Below are 15,262 nucleotides of genomic sequence, written 5' to 3'. Positions count from 1 at the left end.
CAATTTTGCTCCGAAAAACCATAAACATCATAAGAATCTTCACCATAAAATTATGAAGTTTTTAAACAACGGACGAATTAATTATGAATTTTCATTCCCCAAAATTATAATTTTTTTCTTTGAATAGAGGTCACATTTAGGCTTTTACGAATTGTTAGTGTATAGAAATGCAACGCAAATATGAGTAAAAAATGTGAGTGTATATATATATATATATATATATATATATATATATATATATATATATATATATATATATATTATAAGTCAGGATCCGTTGACACCAGGTGTCAACGGATTCGTTGACACCAAATTTTATCCATTGATTTTATTTGATCCAAAGGCTAATATTTGTTTACTTAAGACTATCATATACCATATCCTCTTGTGATTTTCATTTCCAAATTTGTTCTACAGGTTTCTCTCTCTAATTACTCGTGATTTCAATTCCATTAAATAATTTTGTTTTGAATGTGCAGCAAACATTTCTCAAAACAAAATTACTTATTTTCCCTTTTTTTCTACGCCATCCTTCCTATTCGTTTTTCATAACAAGGATCTAAGACTAAGAACTCATTTTGGTCAACAAAAAAATGACTAACAACTCATTTTTTATTAAAAATATGCACTTTATTTTTCTTCTTCTTCTTAATATTATGCTATTCAAGATGGCCTCTTGTTTTTCTTAAAGTTTTATTCTTCAAAGAGAAGTGTAAATGTGTTCCAGAATTGCAAAACCATATTAATGAAAACAATATGAGGTTGACCGTACCAACAAACTCTACTGGCTGGCTCTGTTATATGAATAATTTTCTTGTAATCAAAACCCATATTGATTCACACAGTTTATTTGAGAATTCAGAATGCATATGTTGCAATTTTTATTATTTACTTTGGCAAGAAAAGTTTAAATTGATACGGGGCTTCTCAAAAATACATAAATTAAAAAAAGATAGAACCAAAAACAATTTTAAAAAATTAATATGACACAGATCATGCCAGTTGCAACTTCAAATTTTCAGACAGGAAAATGGCAACGAAGTATCCCCTTGATTTTGAGAAGAGAGAGAAATCGGTAGAACAAATTAGGAAATGAAAATTACAATAGGATATGGTACATGATAGTCTTAAGTGATCAAATATTAACCTTTGGATCAAATAAAATCAATGGATAAAATTTGGTGTCAACGAATCTGTTGACACCTGGTGTCAACGGATCCTGTCTCATATATATATATATATATATATATATATATATATATATATATATATATATATATATATATATATATATAGAGAACATATCTAGTGAGAATGACTTCTTTATATGAGAATGTGAGAATGCATTATCAGCCCTTTAGATTTAAATGAAAGGCTTAGATTTAATGTACCAAAATAAACATTACATGGACCATCATCACTTTCTTCTTTTCATCTTCCCCATTGAGAAAATATCCCCCTTTTCTTCTGTCTGTTACTCCAGGATTGAGAAGAGAAGAAAAACAATTGATTTCTAAAGTGAAAATCAACACAGGTTTTCTTAATCAATGATTGTCTCTATTCAATTTTATTTGATTGTTTCTTGGAACAACCGAAGTCAGAAACACCGGCGACTGCGGCGGTGACAAAGCAGGTAAAAAACACCAGAGACGGTGGTTGTTGTGAGGTCGGAAACACCGACGACCGCGGCGGCGACAAACGTTGCAGTTGTGAAACCCCCGACCACCAATAACCTTTCACCTGCTCGAAGCCGCAGTCACCGCTGATTCGCGGTCGGGCGTCCGCCGTCGTCACTATCCTGCGCATGTTTGATGTCGAAAACCCCACAAAAGAACCGATCCAGATTAAATTCCAGATTCCATTAATCAAAAACTGCTCTTTGTTCTTCACGATCTCAATCTTTCTCGATCGATCTCAATCTCATTGTTATATAGACCACATGACTAAGATTTTTATTTAAATATTCTTTTTGTTTTTGTTTATGGTTTCTATACTTTTTTTGTATTTTACTATGAAAAGAGTGGTTTCATGGTTGGTTCTTGATTTGGATCTGAGTATTGATTGATTTTAAAAATTAGCTTTTTCATAATAATTTGTGGTTATAATAATGGAGGAGAATTTGAAATAAAACAAATTTGAATCTGGTGATGAAGTAATCACGAAGGAGAATGGAATAGGAACAGGAACAGTTTGCTTGGAAGAAAGAAGATAACACAAAAGAAGAAAGTGATGATGGTCCACGTAATGTTTATTTTGGTACATTAAATCTAAGTCTTTCATTTAAATCTAAAGGGTTGATAATGCATTCTCACATTCTCATATAAAGAAGTCATTCTCATTAGATATGTTCTATATATATATATATATATATATATATATATATATATATATATATATATATATATAAGTATAAAACAAAACAAAAATCTTTGATTCCATGTCATACAAGAGATCACTAAAAACCTTAGCATGATCCATATTAGATCGAGGACTGATAGGTTATGGTTTTTATATTCAGGTATGAGGCAAGTGATTGAATCTTTCATAGTCCAACAAAATTTTGTACTCCCTCTATTTTCTTTCTTTTGATGTTTTAGGACTTCAACTATATTCCAAAATATTTTCCTTCAAAAAACTATATTCCAAAATATTTGATGTTTTAGTATATTTAATATTTTTTTCCAAATTTATCCTTATTTGTTGAAAAACACACCATAAAACTATTAAAGAGTTGTGATATTTGTTATATCACATGTGAATTTAATCATAATAATGACATTTTAGTCTAAAACATACAACTATTTATGTACTTTAATTATTCCTTAAGACTTGTGCTAAGAGGTAAAACATAAAAAGATAAAAAAAAAAATGGAGAGAGTAGATACCATACTCAACCAATAAATGTATGTGATTTATTTTTTTTGTGGTGGTCGGGGTTCGCCCCCGGACCTTGAATTTATTATGCATTGTCCCTACCAACTGAGTTAAACTCGTGAAGACAAATGCATGTGATTTTATAATGTTGAAACATTGGTGTGAAGTTGGAAGGAAATTGAAAGGTTGGAAGATTAAACACAAGTAATAATACAATTTCGAGCTAGTGCGGTGTGAATTAAAAAACTAAAATGTGGGGGTCCCACATAAATTAGAACACACACAATAGTGATGTTTAAATTGTGGTATTTATCTCTCTTTCAAAAAAAAAAAATTGTGGTATTTATCTCATACTTTAACTATGACGGTCTGTTCTTAGACTAGTCACCGTATTTTTTATTTTGTTGGTTGATAATAACAGTTAACTTTACTGATAAAAAAAACTACATGATAATAATAAAAATAATATTAATTATTATTTTTTATTCATAGATATCAGTTCCTATACATAGACACAAAGATTGAATCGTCCTCAAAATTTTCACGCAAGCAATTTCATGACTTCGTGCTCAAGATGGAATGTTCAATTTAGAGGAGAAAATAATATAACAAAAATATATTACAATTTATTGATCACTATGAAATAGCTACATAGATCACCACATGTACAACACATATACAATAAAATGAATTGATAATAAATAATTATATAAACACCGTACAATTGTAGAAAAAGGAACGAAAATGTATAAAAGAATTAATTTAATGATGAAAAACACAGACAGTCACCATTAATAGCAATTGGCAAACGAATGATGCATGCTGATGAAGAAAAAAAATTGTAAAATTAATTGATAGCACTGCATATACTTCTTATGATTCCAGCAGATCCGGTTAACGGTTGGATATCTCCCATCTTTATCATAGCAGCAGCAAAGTCTGATTTAAAAGTAGTAGGATTTTTGCTGTATTCAGAAACGAAAGAATCGGTAGATCCTCCACTGAATAAAACTTGATCTGATTGAAGAAGACCCTTCTTCTGAATTAGATTTTTAAAGTAGTTGTTGTCAAAAGAATTTGGTGTAACCAAGTCCAGGGCAGCCAACTTTTGATTGTTTGCGGTGGTACTTGAAGATGGACAACCACGTCGACGAGTGCTAGCAAATCCAGCATCTATGTCACTTGCATTGTTGTATATTCTGTCACGAAAAGTGAAGCATTGAGCTTGTCCGATTGTGTGAGCACCTGATGAGTTAAAATCAAATTGACCAATGTTAATTTGTCGAATAAGCATAGGTTAATTTGCAAATCAGTCATACACACAAATATAAAGATGTACATGTTTGAAACAAATGGATTAGAAATGAACTTACCGGATAAAGTAACCATATCTTTGAGAGTAAGACCTTTATTGGTAAAATGGGTTATAAGAGTTGTTAGATCATCTGTAAATTTTGGAAGGTCTGAATTGGCCAGACTTTTGCTAGCAACGGTAGAGTCTCTTCTTCCGAGTTTTACAGTCCACGATGGACCACCCACCTGCATCATTTTAAATGTAAATATGTCATTGTTTGTATATATTATGATATTGTTGTATATTAAATTTCAAATTAACATAAACTTACAGCAAATGATGCATCACGAGCTGCTACTGCTACAATGTCAGCACAAGACACAACTCCAGGGCATACTTTCTCCACATCAGCTTTTGCTTTATCAATAACTTCAAATCCTCTTACAGAGTTAAGATTTGGAAGTGCACTCTTTTCACTTTCAATTGTGGAGGTGTCGTCTAGCAAAATTGATGCATCACAACCCTATAAATTAAGTATGATTTTATCAATTAACTAATATGATCATAATTAATACTTTATATGATTAATCAAAATACATGTATAGAATTAATATACTAATTACCTCGACAAAACAATCATGAAAATGAAGACGAATGAGAGATGCAGCCATACGACGCTCCTTAGAAACAGCAGTACGAATCGCAGTTCTGATAGTGCTTAGTGCATTAGGGCATGTACCATCGTAAAACGTAGAAGACAATTGTGCATCACATATTGAGCTTAGCAGCACCAATGTGACAATAAAACTAGTCGTAATTCTAAAAGACATCAGATGCAAACTGGAATGTTAATTACTTTATACGAGTCGAATAATTATTTTCTTTTACTTGACGCACAAGATTATCAAAGAAAAAACGTAATTTTATTGATGTTAACGAGAATGAAAATGTTGAAGAGATGATATTGGTTGATGGAGAAGAGGATGCGAGTTCTCATGAATTTATAGAATGTATACATATAGTTTGTTGTATGAGAATATTTCATGGTCACTAATGCACGCTGCAAGTTGCAACGCGTTCATTGATGATAGATTAAGATGCAAGATAACCTTTTCCCTTTTGAGTTTTGACAATATATTATATTATAGTGACCAGTTCTCTTTTGGTTGACAATGCCAGTTCATCATGGACACTTATGTTTTAGTACTTTTCAATATTTTCCTAATTTGATTTGAATATTTCCTTTTTTTGCTTGTATATTATCAAGAGTCAACGTTAAATATTATTCATTATAAACCAATTTTGCATCAATCTTGTAGTTGTAAACAAAGACTTAAACTTCTAAGGTTATGCTCAGATTGGTGAAACAGAACCAAATAAAACATAATAAAATGGAGCAGAATAGAATGAAATAGAGAGTTTATTTCATTGTTTAAATATTCATGATGAGCAGAACAAATTTCATATTCTAAAATTTTGAAGCAGTATAGAATATAATGAAATTTCATATCCCCGTGAGCTTAGCTCAGTTGGTAGGGATATAAAGCGTGTATTGATGATTGGTCAAACAAAAATAAAATTATTGTGTTTATATTTCTTAAATTTTGCTATGCAAAAAATGAGAGGATTTTGACTCAAGTAACATATTCACGTCGCTGAAAGCTCTCTACATATCCCTTGTAATAGTAAATTATATTTAACTACATGTCACATTTACAGATGATTTGATTAATTTTGAGGTCAACTGCAAAAGGAGATTAAACTTTTTGTTTTTGTTTTTGACAAAAATATTGGAGAAATCGAATTGCTTAAAATTTAGAAGAGAGGGATTGAACTTTATACAATATTTTTTTTAAAGTGTTATGAACATTCTCTTCTTAACATTCTTTTTAACATCATTTTTTTAATTAACTGAAATTTATATGTATTACACTTTAAAAATAGGTCTTACGTAAAGGGGTAAAATTTACATCAATTTCATTTAACAAAAAAAGTGAATGTTAAAGATAATCTTGATTTTAGTAGAAAAATAATGCTATTTAGTATTTACTTATGCAAATGTGAAAATATGTCACGATCAAATACCGTTATCCCTCTGGTCAAAAAAAGAAAGGCACCTGTGAATTTGTCATGTAGTAAGGGTGGTCAATTCGAAATACAGGGGCGATGCCTATGACCAAGTAAGATTTGGTAACCCAATAATATGTTTGAGTGTTCATATGTATGAATGGTATATTTTATGTTTAGTTATTCTAATAAATATATTTGGCTATTCAAAATAAGTTTATTTGTTAAAAACTGTGAGAAATATGATACTCAACAGATTAACTCACTCTTGTTTGATAGATTTTTTTCATCTTATTTTGACACTTCTAATAATTTAAACAATTTTTTGTCAAATATATATATATATATATATATTAAACATCTATAAAGAGAGCTTTGTTACTGTTAAAACCGTAAAGACAAAGCTCAAAAATAAAATGAACAATGACTTTCTTGTAAAAATGTAGTTATTTACATTGAAAACACATATAAAGTCAATTATAAATAAATTTCACTCTTATTTTTATAAACATCAATTTGACTCTTTAAACATTGTCGAGTTTAATTTAATTTTTTTATTAAATAGCTATTGTTTGTTTTTATTTTTTATGTCTATTTAATTTACATTTTTTATAGGGTTAAATATGTTTTTGGTCCCTATAAAATTGAGAACTTCTAAGTTTAGTCCTTACTTAATTTTAATAGGTTTTTTAGTCCCTACAAAAAAAATTACTTCTAATTTTAGTCCTTGTTACAATAAAGTTTGTTTAATTATCCTTAAACTCTCAAATTTTTGAACAATTTTTTTGACACAAGTTTAGAACACTATGAAAGGTTCATTTACTAAATTTTAGATTTTTTTAACATAAAACGAATTAAATATGAATTTTTTAAAACGGCAGAAGTTAAAGATAAAATTAACAAAATCTGGAAGTAGAAATCAAATTTTGCGACAATTTTTTGCAGAGAAACTTTTAGTAATGTTCTTAACACGTCAGCAAAAACTCAAGAGTTTAAGCATAAAATTAAACAAATTTGAATTGAGGAGGGACTAATACTGGGTACTAAATTTTTTTTTTTTGGACTAAAAGAACTATTAAAATTAAGTAATGATTAAACTTAAAAGGCCCCAATTTTATAGGGATCAAAAACATATTCAACCTTTTTTTATATAGATAAAATTATTGTAACTTTTTTTAGATTGAATTTGATATGTTATTCTTAAAAATATATTTTATTTCATTTCATTATATTTGCCACCATGTAAAAGATCACTACTAGAAAAATCTGATTTAGCGATGGCTGCTTTACGTTGCAAAATAGTCAAAATTCCGTAGCAAATGACTTTCTGAAGGATTTTGCGACGCTGCAATAATCCGTCGTAATAATAGGGGTCGAAAAAATGTAGCGAGGGAATATCAATTTCGTCACTCATTGTGTAACGCCCGTTTCGATTATTTAATTATTTTAATGAGTTTTAGAATATATTTATATGATTAGTGTGATTTATAAGATTTATGTGATTTATATGATTTTAGAGAAATTTATGAGACGTTTTGACTTATTTTATTGTTTAATAAAATAAGATTCGAAAATAAAATAAATATTAAGTTGTGGGGTTATTTTGTGTAGAAATATATTTGTTATTTGATGTAGAGATATATTTGTTATTTTGTGTAGTAATATATATGTTATTTGGTGTAGAAATATATTTGTTATTTTGTGTAGAAATATATATGTTATTTAGTGTAGAAATATATATGTTATTTTGTGTGGAAATATATATGTTATCTGGTGTAGAAATATATTTGTTATTCAGTGAAGAGGTATATTTGTTATTTGGTGTTAAAATATTATATACATATATATTTTGATGAAATATGCTATTATGTGTTATTTGGTGTATTAATATTATTAAGTGGGAGAGATGTATATTTAATTTAGAAATAAATAAGATTATGAGGAAAAGAGTAATTTTGATGTGTAAGAGAAATTAGATGAGGGGTTATAAATAAGAGAAGTTAGGTTTAGAAAGACATAGAACGTACGATCAGTTTTTGGAGAAAACAAGGTTTAGAGAGAAGAGAAGAGAAGACAAAGAGAAAAGAGAAGAGGCTGCATCAATAATTCTAAGGTAAGGGTGAGACTAGCATTCAATCTTATTATGTGTATGATTCTAACAATTAGATTTAACGAGTTGTAGGAAGAGTTTTTGAGAGATCGAGAATTAGGGTTTAAGTGAAGAATTGAGAATTAATGGTTGTTGTTTGATTTTGATGATTAGAGAAATTAGGTTTCACTCAAAATTGATGAAATATAATGTTGTTGTTGATGAATTCATGGCTGCTTGTTGCTGTTATTGTTATGATATGTTTTTGTTAATGATTGATGCAATGGGTAATCATAATCATAGAACTTGAAGTGAATTTATGTTGTTCTTGAAGGTTTTCATGAAAAATGGGTCAAATGGTGATTTTTGTTGAAAGTGTGTTTTAGTTCAAGTTTTATATGGATTTGGGTGTCTTTTCATGTTTAGAAACGTTTAAACAAACTTTGGGACCAAATTTGGGCTTAGGGGATTCAAAATTGGGATTTTGGGATGAAAAATGGAGTTTTCCCGAGAGCTATCTTTGACAGCATTCTCTGTTTCATGTTTTTGCATCTTTTTCACACATTTCAGTTTTGAATTGGCTTTAGGTGTAAACACGAAAGTTGTAGATATGGATGTTAGCTTTCTAATGCCGTTAGTTTGACTTCAAAAGGATTTATAGAACTTGAGTTATGGTCAAATTACTGCACGTAGGTCACAGTGAATTTTTATGGACTTTCAGCACAACTTTTCCGAATTTAAAATGAAAACTGGTATTGATCGGTACAGAATTGGTCTTAGCCGTAAACATGAAAGTTTTGGATAATTTTGTTAGCTTTCCAGTGGCTTTGGTTTGACGTGAATATGATTTTTAGTTTTTGAGTTATGATGAAAATACTCCAAGGAGGTCTTAGCGAAATTGTACGGTGACAGCATTCTCTGTCTCATGTTCTTGCGTTTTGTTCATGTGTTTCTGTTTTGAATTGATCTTTGTTGTAAACATGAAAGTTGTTGATAATTGTGATATCTTTCCGGTAGCCTTGGTTTGACATGAAAATATGTTGTGCATGATTATTTATGTTCTTACAAAGATGCATGATGAATTGTTGATACTTGAATACGATGATCTATGATGAATTAATTGTGTGTTGTCATGTTGCTGTTAATATTATCAATGTGATATTGTTATATGAGTATTAATGTGAATTATATATGATATTTTAAGATGCTAAGATGTTAAGACGTTAAGATGATATGAAGTTGTTAAGTCGTCGAGTCGTTATGAAGTCGTCAAGTTGTTAAGATGTCATAGATGTTCATGAAGTTTCTAAGACGTAAGATGTTGAGTCCATGAATACTCATTTATAGATGAGGGCTCATGCCCTGGAGCTTTTGCTCAACCCACGACGATGAGGGCTTATGCCCTAGGAGCTTTTGCTCAACCCACGACGATGAGGGCTTATGCCCTAGGAGTATATTTATGCTCAACGACGATGATGGCTTATGTCCTAGAATGGTACCACATGCATTTGCATTTCATGATGATTCGAGATGGTTTAAGACATTAAGAGTTGTATAGTTGAGTCTAGATGCATTGTCAAGTCAAGTTGTTAAGTTGTGATGTTTTAACGAATTACCTTGTGATGATGTTATGATTATTAATGATGATATGTGATGATGTTATGATTATTAATGATGATATGTGATGATGTTATGATTAATAATGATGATATGTGATGATGTTATTGATGATATGTGATGATGATTAAGACTGTCATATGATGAATAGTGATCCTAATCAATGAAGTTAAGGTGTTAGATATACATTGCTAAGATGAATTGATGATAACGATGTATTTGAATATAATTGTTGAATTATATGAAGTGTATGTTGTTAAATGTAATTGATGAGTTATATGCTTAATATTGTTGCTTGTGAAATCTCACCCCTTCTGCTTAAAAATGTTGCTCTTCGTATGGGTAACTTACAGGTAACTAAGATTAGTTGCTGTCGTGAGTGGATCCTCACAAGTGTGTGTGTATCTTAGGTGCTCTGATACGTAACGGGATGAGATTATATCTTTACTTTCTGTTCCTTACGTATTACTTTATGAATCTTTCAAGAATTGATGTTGAACTAAGTTTTATGAGATTTTATATTGAGGCCCTTGTGCCAAAGATTATTTAAGTTGTCAAACTATTCCGCTGTGAAGTTTTAAATATTATGTTGTTGAACGTTTTGAAGGATAAATTATTATTTATTCCATTTATGATTTTTAAGAAATGTGACATTCGGTTTTATGATGAAAAACTGTGATTTTATTTATGAAAATTTTACGCTGGGAAAACGGGGTGTTACACATTACGGCGGCTGACATTCGGTCACAAACACCAAAAATCCGTCGCTAAACCTCTCTTAGTATGGATATACATAACCCAGTTTTCCGTCACAAAAATCCAACGTAATAAATATCCATCACAAATTACTTAGGGAAAAAACCCATTGCAAATTACTGAGAGAATACACCCATCGCAAAACATCTGGGAATTTGAATAACGTCGCAACGGCGGTCGACGCTACACTGCAGGACAAAACTTTTGTGAATTTTAAATTTTTCGTCGATAATATGATTTTTTTTTTGCCTTAAAATTAGTTTGGGAAATTTCTCAGTTATTTCTCAAAACACATGATTTTTTTTTTGCCTTAAAATTAGTTTGGGAAATTTCTCAGTTATTTCTCAAAACACTTTTGGAATATAAAACAAGGTGATGAAAATCACCTTGTAAAATACATTGCGTTCACAAGAATCACACAACTTATCTTTTGCATCAAAATATATTGAAATAATTACTAAATAGTATTAGAACATTTACTTTAAACTAAAAGTTATAATCAAAATTTCAAAATAATATGATAAATAATTAAGTAGGTGGACACAGATGTTAATCCTAACTCGGACGATGAGGTCGATAAGGAAGTAGATGTGAATGGCCTTGTGTAAAAAAAAGACTCCATGAGTTTCTGGAACTGCTCTCGGAGCAATCGTGAATCCTCCTGTGACTGTTGTGACTGCTCTCGAGCTAAACGTGACTCCTCCTGTGATGCACGAATCAATTCCTCATTAGTCTTCAACCGCTCCTTGAGTTCCATGTTTCAGCTGACATTTTAGATATTGCAATCCTCATATGCTTATATTCATATGGTGAGATGCCGTCAGATGATCTGGATGAAGAAGGCTTGTATTTTCCTACCTTTGTCTCCAAACCATAAATGCGCCCTTTCTTGTCGACTCCTCCAACTATGTCCAAGAAGATGAAGTTGTCTGACTGATGGTCATTAGACACATCATCCCCCTATGTTTGCTGTGAGTTCCTTTCAAAAACCTGTCTTTCATATTCATCCTACAAAATTAGAGTTCGTCATAATTCTTACGGACAAAAATATGAAATTAAATTAATTACTACAATTAAATTCATATATAAACCAACCAATAGCATCTTAAACAAATTAAAACTAGCTTTTAATTAATAACTAAGTTATCATGACTTCTTTCCAAGAGAAGAAACATAAGATTATAATGTTCAGATGTCAGAACCTGATGAACAATAATAAGCATGGATAACATTAAAAACTATGGCACAAAAGCAAGTAACATACGACAATATACATGATTAGATAACCAAAAACAATTGTAGCACATGATGACAGAGTTATAATATAGCACCATGCATCAATACACATGACGACAGTTATAAATACTAATTTTAAAGTATTTCTAATCACCTTGACTTTCCACCAGCATACCAAGTCCAAAAAAGGATATAACTAATTCCAGAAAATTTTCAATTGTTTTATGTATTTGACAAAAGGCTAGAAATGATAATCTCATTGAATTGTAACTTACTGCAACCATATGAGATTTGGAGGATACCCACTTTGATGGATCGCCTTTCATTTTGTGTGTCTTAGATACACCTCCCAGCAGGTTGGAGTCAGGTTTGAGTCAGTTTTCTATAGTACAAAATAAATAGATTAGTATTATTATTAATTTAAATCATTATGCCTTACTACAAATATAATTTGTTTACTTACTAATCTTTTAGAATGCTCAGTTGTTGGAATTGACTCACAAGTGTGCAACGGACCACCAGAGGATCTTCTATTTTGCTTATTAACTTCTGCCTTGTCCTTCCAATTACTATCTTCCCAATTTTGTTCCAATTTTTCATGCAATTCAATAGGGATCCATTCGCCTTTGTCTATTCCTCTTTGTACCCGATACATTGTATTTTGGTACCCACTAGTTGCCTTATGATGATAAGTTTTCATTATGTCTTGCTCATGCTCAGGAAGCCACTTATATATCCTCTGCAATACAAGCAATGTAAATAATATAGGATAAACCGAACATCAAACTAGGAGCTTTGCTCTTGAACTTGTAACTCTTTTGTGAGTTATTAATATTCACCACTATTCTCTTGTTTCTATTGATTTATTCTATTTTATTGGCTCTTCTCTATCAGATATGTTATTTAAAAATCGCTCTTTTCACTTTTGAAATTGTTTTTTCTCCAACTGTCGTTGACCCAACAACAGTTAACCACCACCGGACATTATTAAAGGCAGGTGAACAATTAAAAAAGTACCGACGACAGTTGAAAAAAAGATCAATTTCAAAAATGAAAAGAGAAATTGTCATGTTCTTTAGGCCTCCACATTGTTCACATGCCTTCCAAAAATTCGAAAAGGCTGCTATACATAACTATCAGAAGTTGTGTTTCAATCTTCTTGGAATTATATTTCCATTGGTAGCCTAAATTATAACTTGCATATTTACTATGGCTACTGTAGGACACTACATCAACTATGTATTTTCTACTTCACTGCCAAAAAAAATCATAGGATGGTGCTCGTTTGAAGATGTTATACATTTTCAAACGTATACATATAAAATTCTATACAAGAACATCAGACCGAAAGAGTTCTTCAACGTATACATTAGAATGAAAAATGTCTACTGTTTATAGATTTAGCAATTGCATTTCAATCATAATCAGATTACCATCAAGGACAAAACATTGAAAGTGGTAAATGCATAATTCTCCAGTAGACCAACACAAACAAACAAATAAAGCCAAGAAGCAAATACAATTTTAATACCTAGCATACAGAGACACAAGTAGATGACACATAAGAGCTTAACATATTTTGGACTAAATTAACATCAACTCCTACATTGATGAAAAAATGGGAGCCAAAGAAATTGTGAAATCAAGAACTTTCACGTTAATACCATCACGATCATCTAGTAATCTCAAAAGTAGATTTTACCAATTTAAAATGGTACGCGTTACTTCAAAGATCAGTACAAGGCATTGTAAGTTCTTGATAACCCAATCAGAAAGCAAACACCAAAGATTTGTATAAAACATAATAGTTAATAGTGGAGTGCAGTGTCAGTGGCTAGACACCTTGAAAGCATGTATACAACATGGGACATGGGTGCAAAAGGACACTGACACATTGATAAACTGAATTCAAAAAAATTATAGCATATCACATGGCTATAATATAGCATTTGAAAAGTAAGCATCAGTTATTTGACATATTAAAATGTTATTGTGCATCTACATTTGATGTATTCTCATCTGTACTAGTATAAAAAGTCAAAAAAAAAGTAAATAAAAAAATCATAAATTCCGACTAGATGTCTGTGAACCTTCAAACACAACAGGATTCAATAAGATATGGCTACTGTTTCAAAGTGTAATTGAAGTTTGACTGAAGAAGTTAGTAGTTACGATTCTATTGGGAGTTTGTCACAAAATTGATGCATTAGAATTCTATGATAAGGGAATCATGGACTCACTTCATACTCAAGTATAAGCAGAAGTACTTTTTCACACTTATTAAGGATGGTAGTTAAGTGCATATAATTTCCTTGATTTCATGTAAAAAGAGATTAAGAAAAGGGTGGTGCTCCACTGGAGAAGTTATAGTTAGTGCCAATCAGAAAACAACATCACCTTAGAGCTGTATATATGTTAATTGGTCTAACTTTTCATTTTATAATTTTGATAAGAGACTAGTAACAGATTCCATTCCATACCCTCCAAAGTTGGGAGGGAGCAAAAAATGATGGTAGGCAGTGCGGTGGAATAGAATATATACCAGCAATTTCAAATAAAAAATGGACTGAGCGACAAATCTAACAACGAGGACGTTAAACATAAGTTGGAGGAAGAGAAGGACGGTACCTGAAACTCGTTATACCACAAGTCTGCAAGATCCTTGTCATTTTTCCTTATCTCTCCATAAGTTGCCCAAGTCCCTTGATACAGACGTTGCATAATCTTTGTAATGTCACGTGGGGGCTGAACAACAAGCTCAAACCTATAAAAACAAAATTAAACAAGTAGTAAAATACAAGGATACAAGTTATTATAGAATTAACAAAAAAAAATTCACAACAAAAAAATAATGTCATCACCAATTTCACAATAGAAATCAAACCAATGAATTATCATGAATTTGGACAACTTGTTTGTTTAATACAAGCATGAAAAATATGTTTTTGAACACAGAAAAAATGTTCGATAGATAGGAACAATTAGTGTGACTAGGTGGTGAATAAAATGGAGACAATGGGATCTTAAGACAAAAGGTCTAACTCAATCAAATTCTACTAACATTTCTAAAGTAACACCCAACAAAAGAGAATCTTCTGTCACATCTCCAACTTTAAAAGTAACGGCGAGAAACAAGAATAAGGTAAAGAAACACAACTCAACAACAAGACATAATGCTAAACTTATCTACTCCAAGACTTTGTCCTAAAAAAAATAATCTAATAGTCAAAATCATTTCATCTCATCTTAATACTTTTTTAAAAAATAAAATCATTCCACATAAACTTATAGCTAATAATTTTAAGAGTATCAAATTTCAATTCCTAATA

General features: G+C 30.7%; 1 protein-coding gene and 1 long non-coding RNA gene across 2 annotated transcripts; both read right to left on the bottom strand.

Moving 5' to 3' along the window:
- Positions 1-3,443: 3,443 nt before the first annotated feature.
- LOC146931390 (lignin-forming anionic peroxidase-like) lies at positions 3,444-5,141 on the bottom strand. Its single transcript, XM_085702891.1, has 4 exons — positions 4,792-5,141; positions 4,500-4,691; positions 4,248-4,413; positions 3,444-4,119 (listed from the first exon to the last, which is right to left on the bottom strand). Exons 1-4 carry the CDS (start codon positions 4,996-4,998, stop codon positions 3,722-3,724), a joined length of 963 nt encoding a protein of 320 aa, XP_085559017.1. The 5' UTR covers positions 4,999-5,141; the 3' UTR covers positions 3,444-3,721.
- Positions 5,142-11,164: 6,023 nt separating this feature from the next.
- LOC146931389 (uncharacterized) lies at positions 11,165-15,018 on the bottom strand. The gene is made up of 4 exons (XR_015008372.1): positions 14,562-15,018; positions 12,397-12,672; positions 12,209-12,315; positions 11,165-11,705 (listed from the first exon to the last, which is right to left on the bottom strand). It is a non-coding gene; the product is annotated as an uncharacterized LOC146931389 (long non-coding RNA).
- Between the last annotated feature and the right edge of the window lie 244 nt (positions 15,019-15,262).

The sequence above is a fragment of the Medicago sativa genome, chromosome 4, assembly GCF_051527215.1.
Source record: "Medicago sativa cultivar Bolivia chromosome 4, Bolivia_mono, whole genome shotgun sequence".
NCBI lineage: Eukaryota > Viridiplantae > Streptophyta > Magnoliopsida > Fabales > Fabaceae > Medicago > Medicago sativa.
The sequence above is the reverse complement of the archived record's forward strand: the minus strand, read 5'-3'. Positions and strand labels throughout refer to the sequence as shown.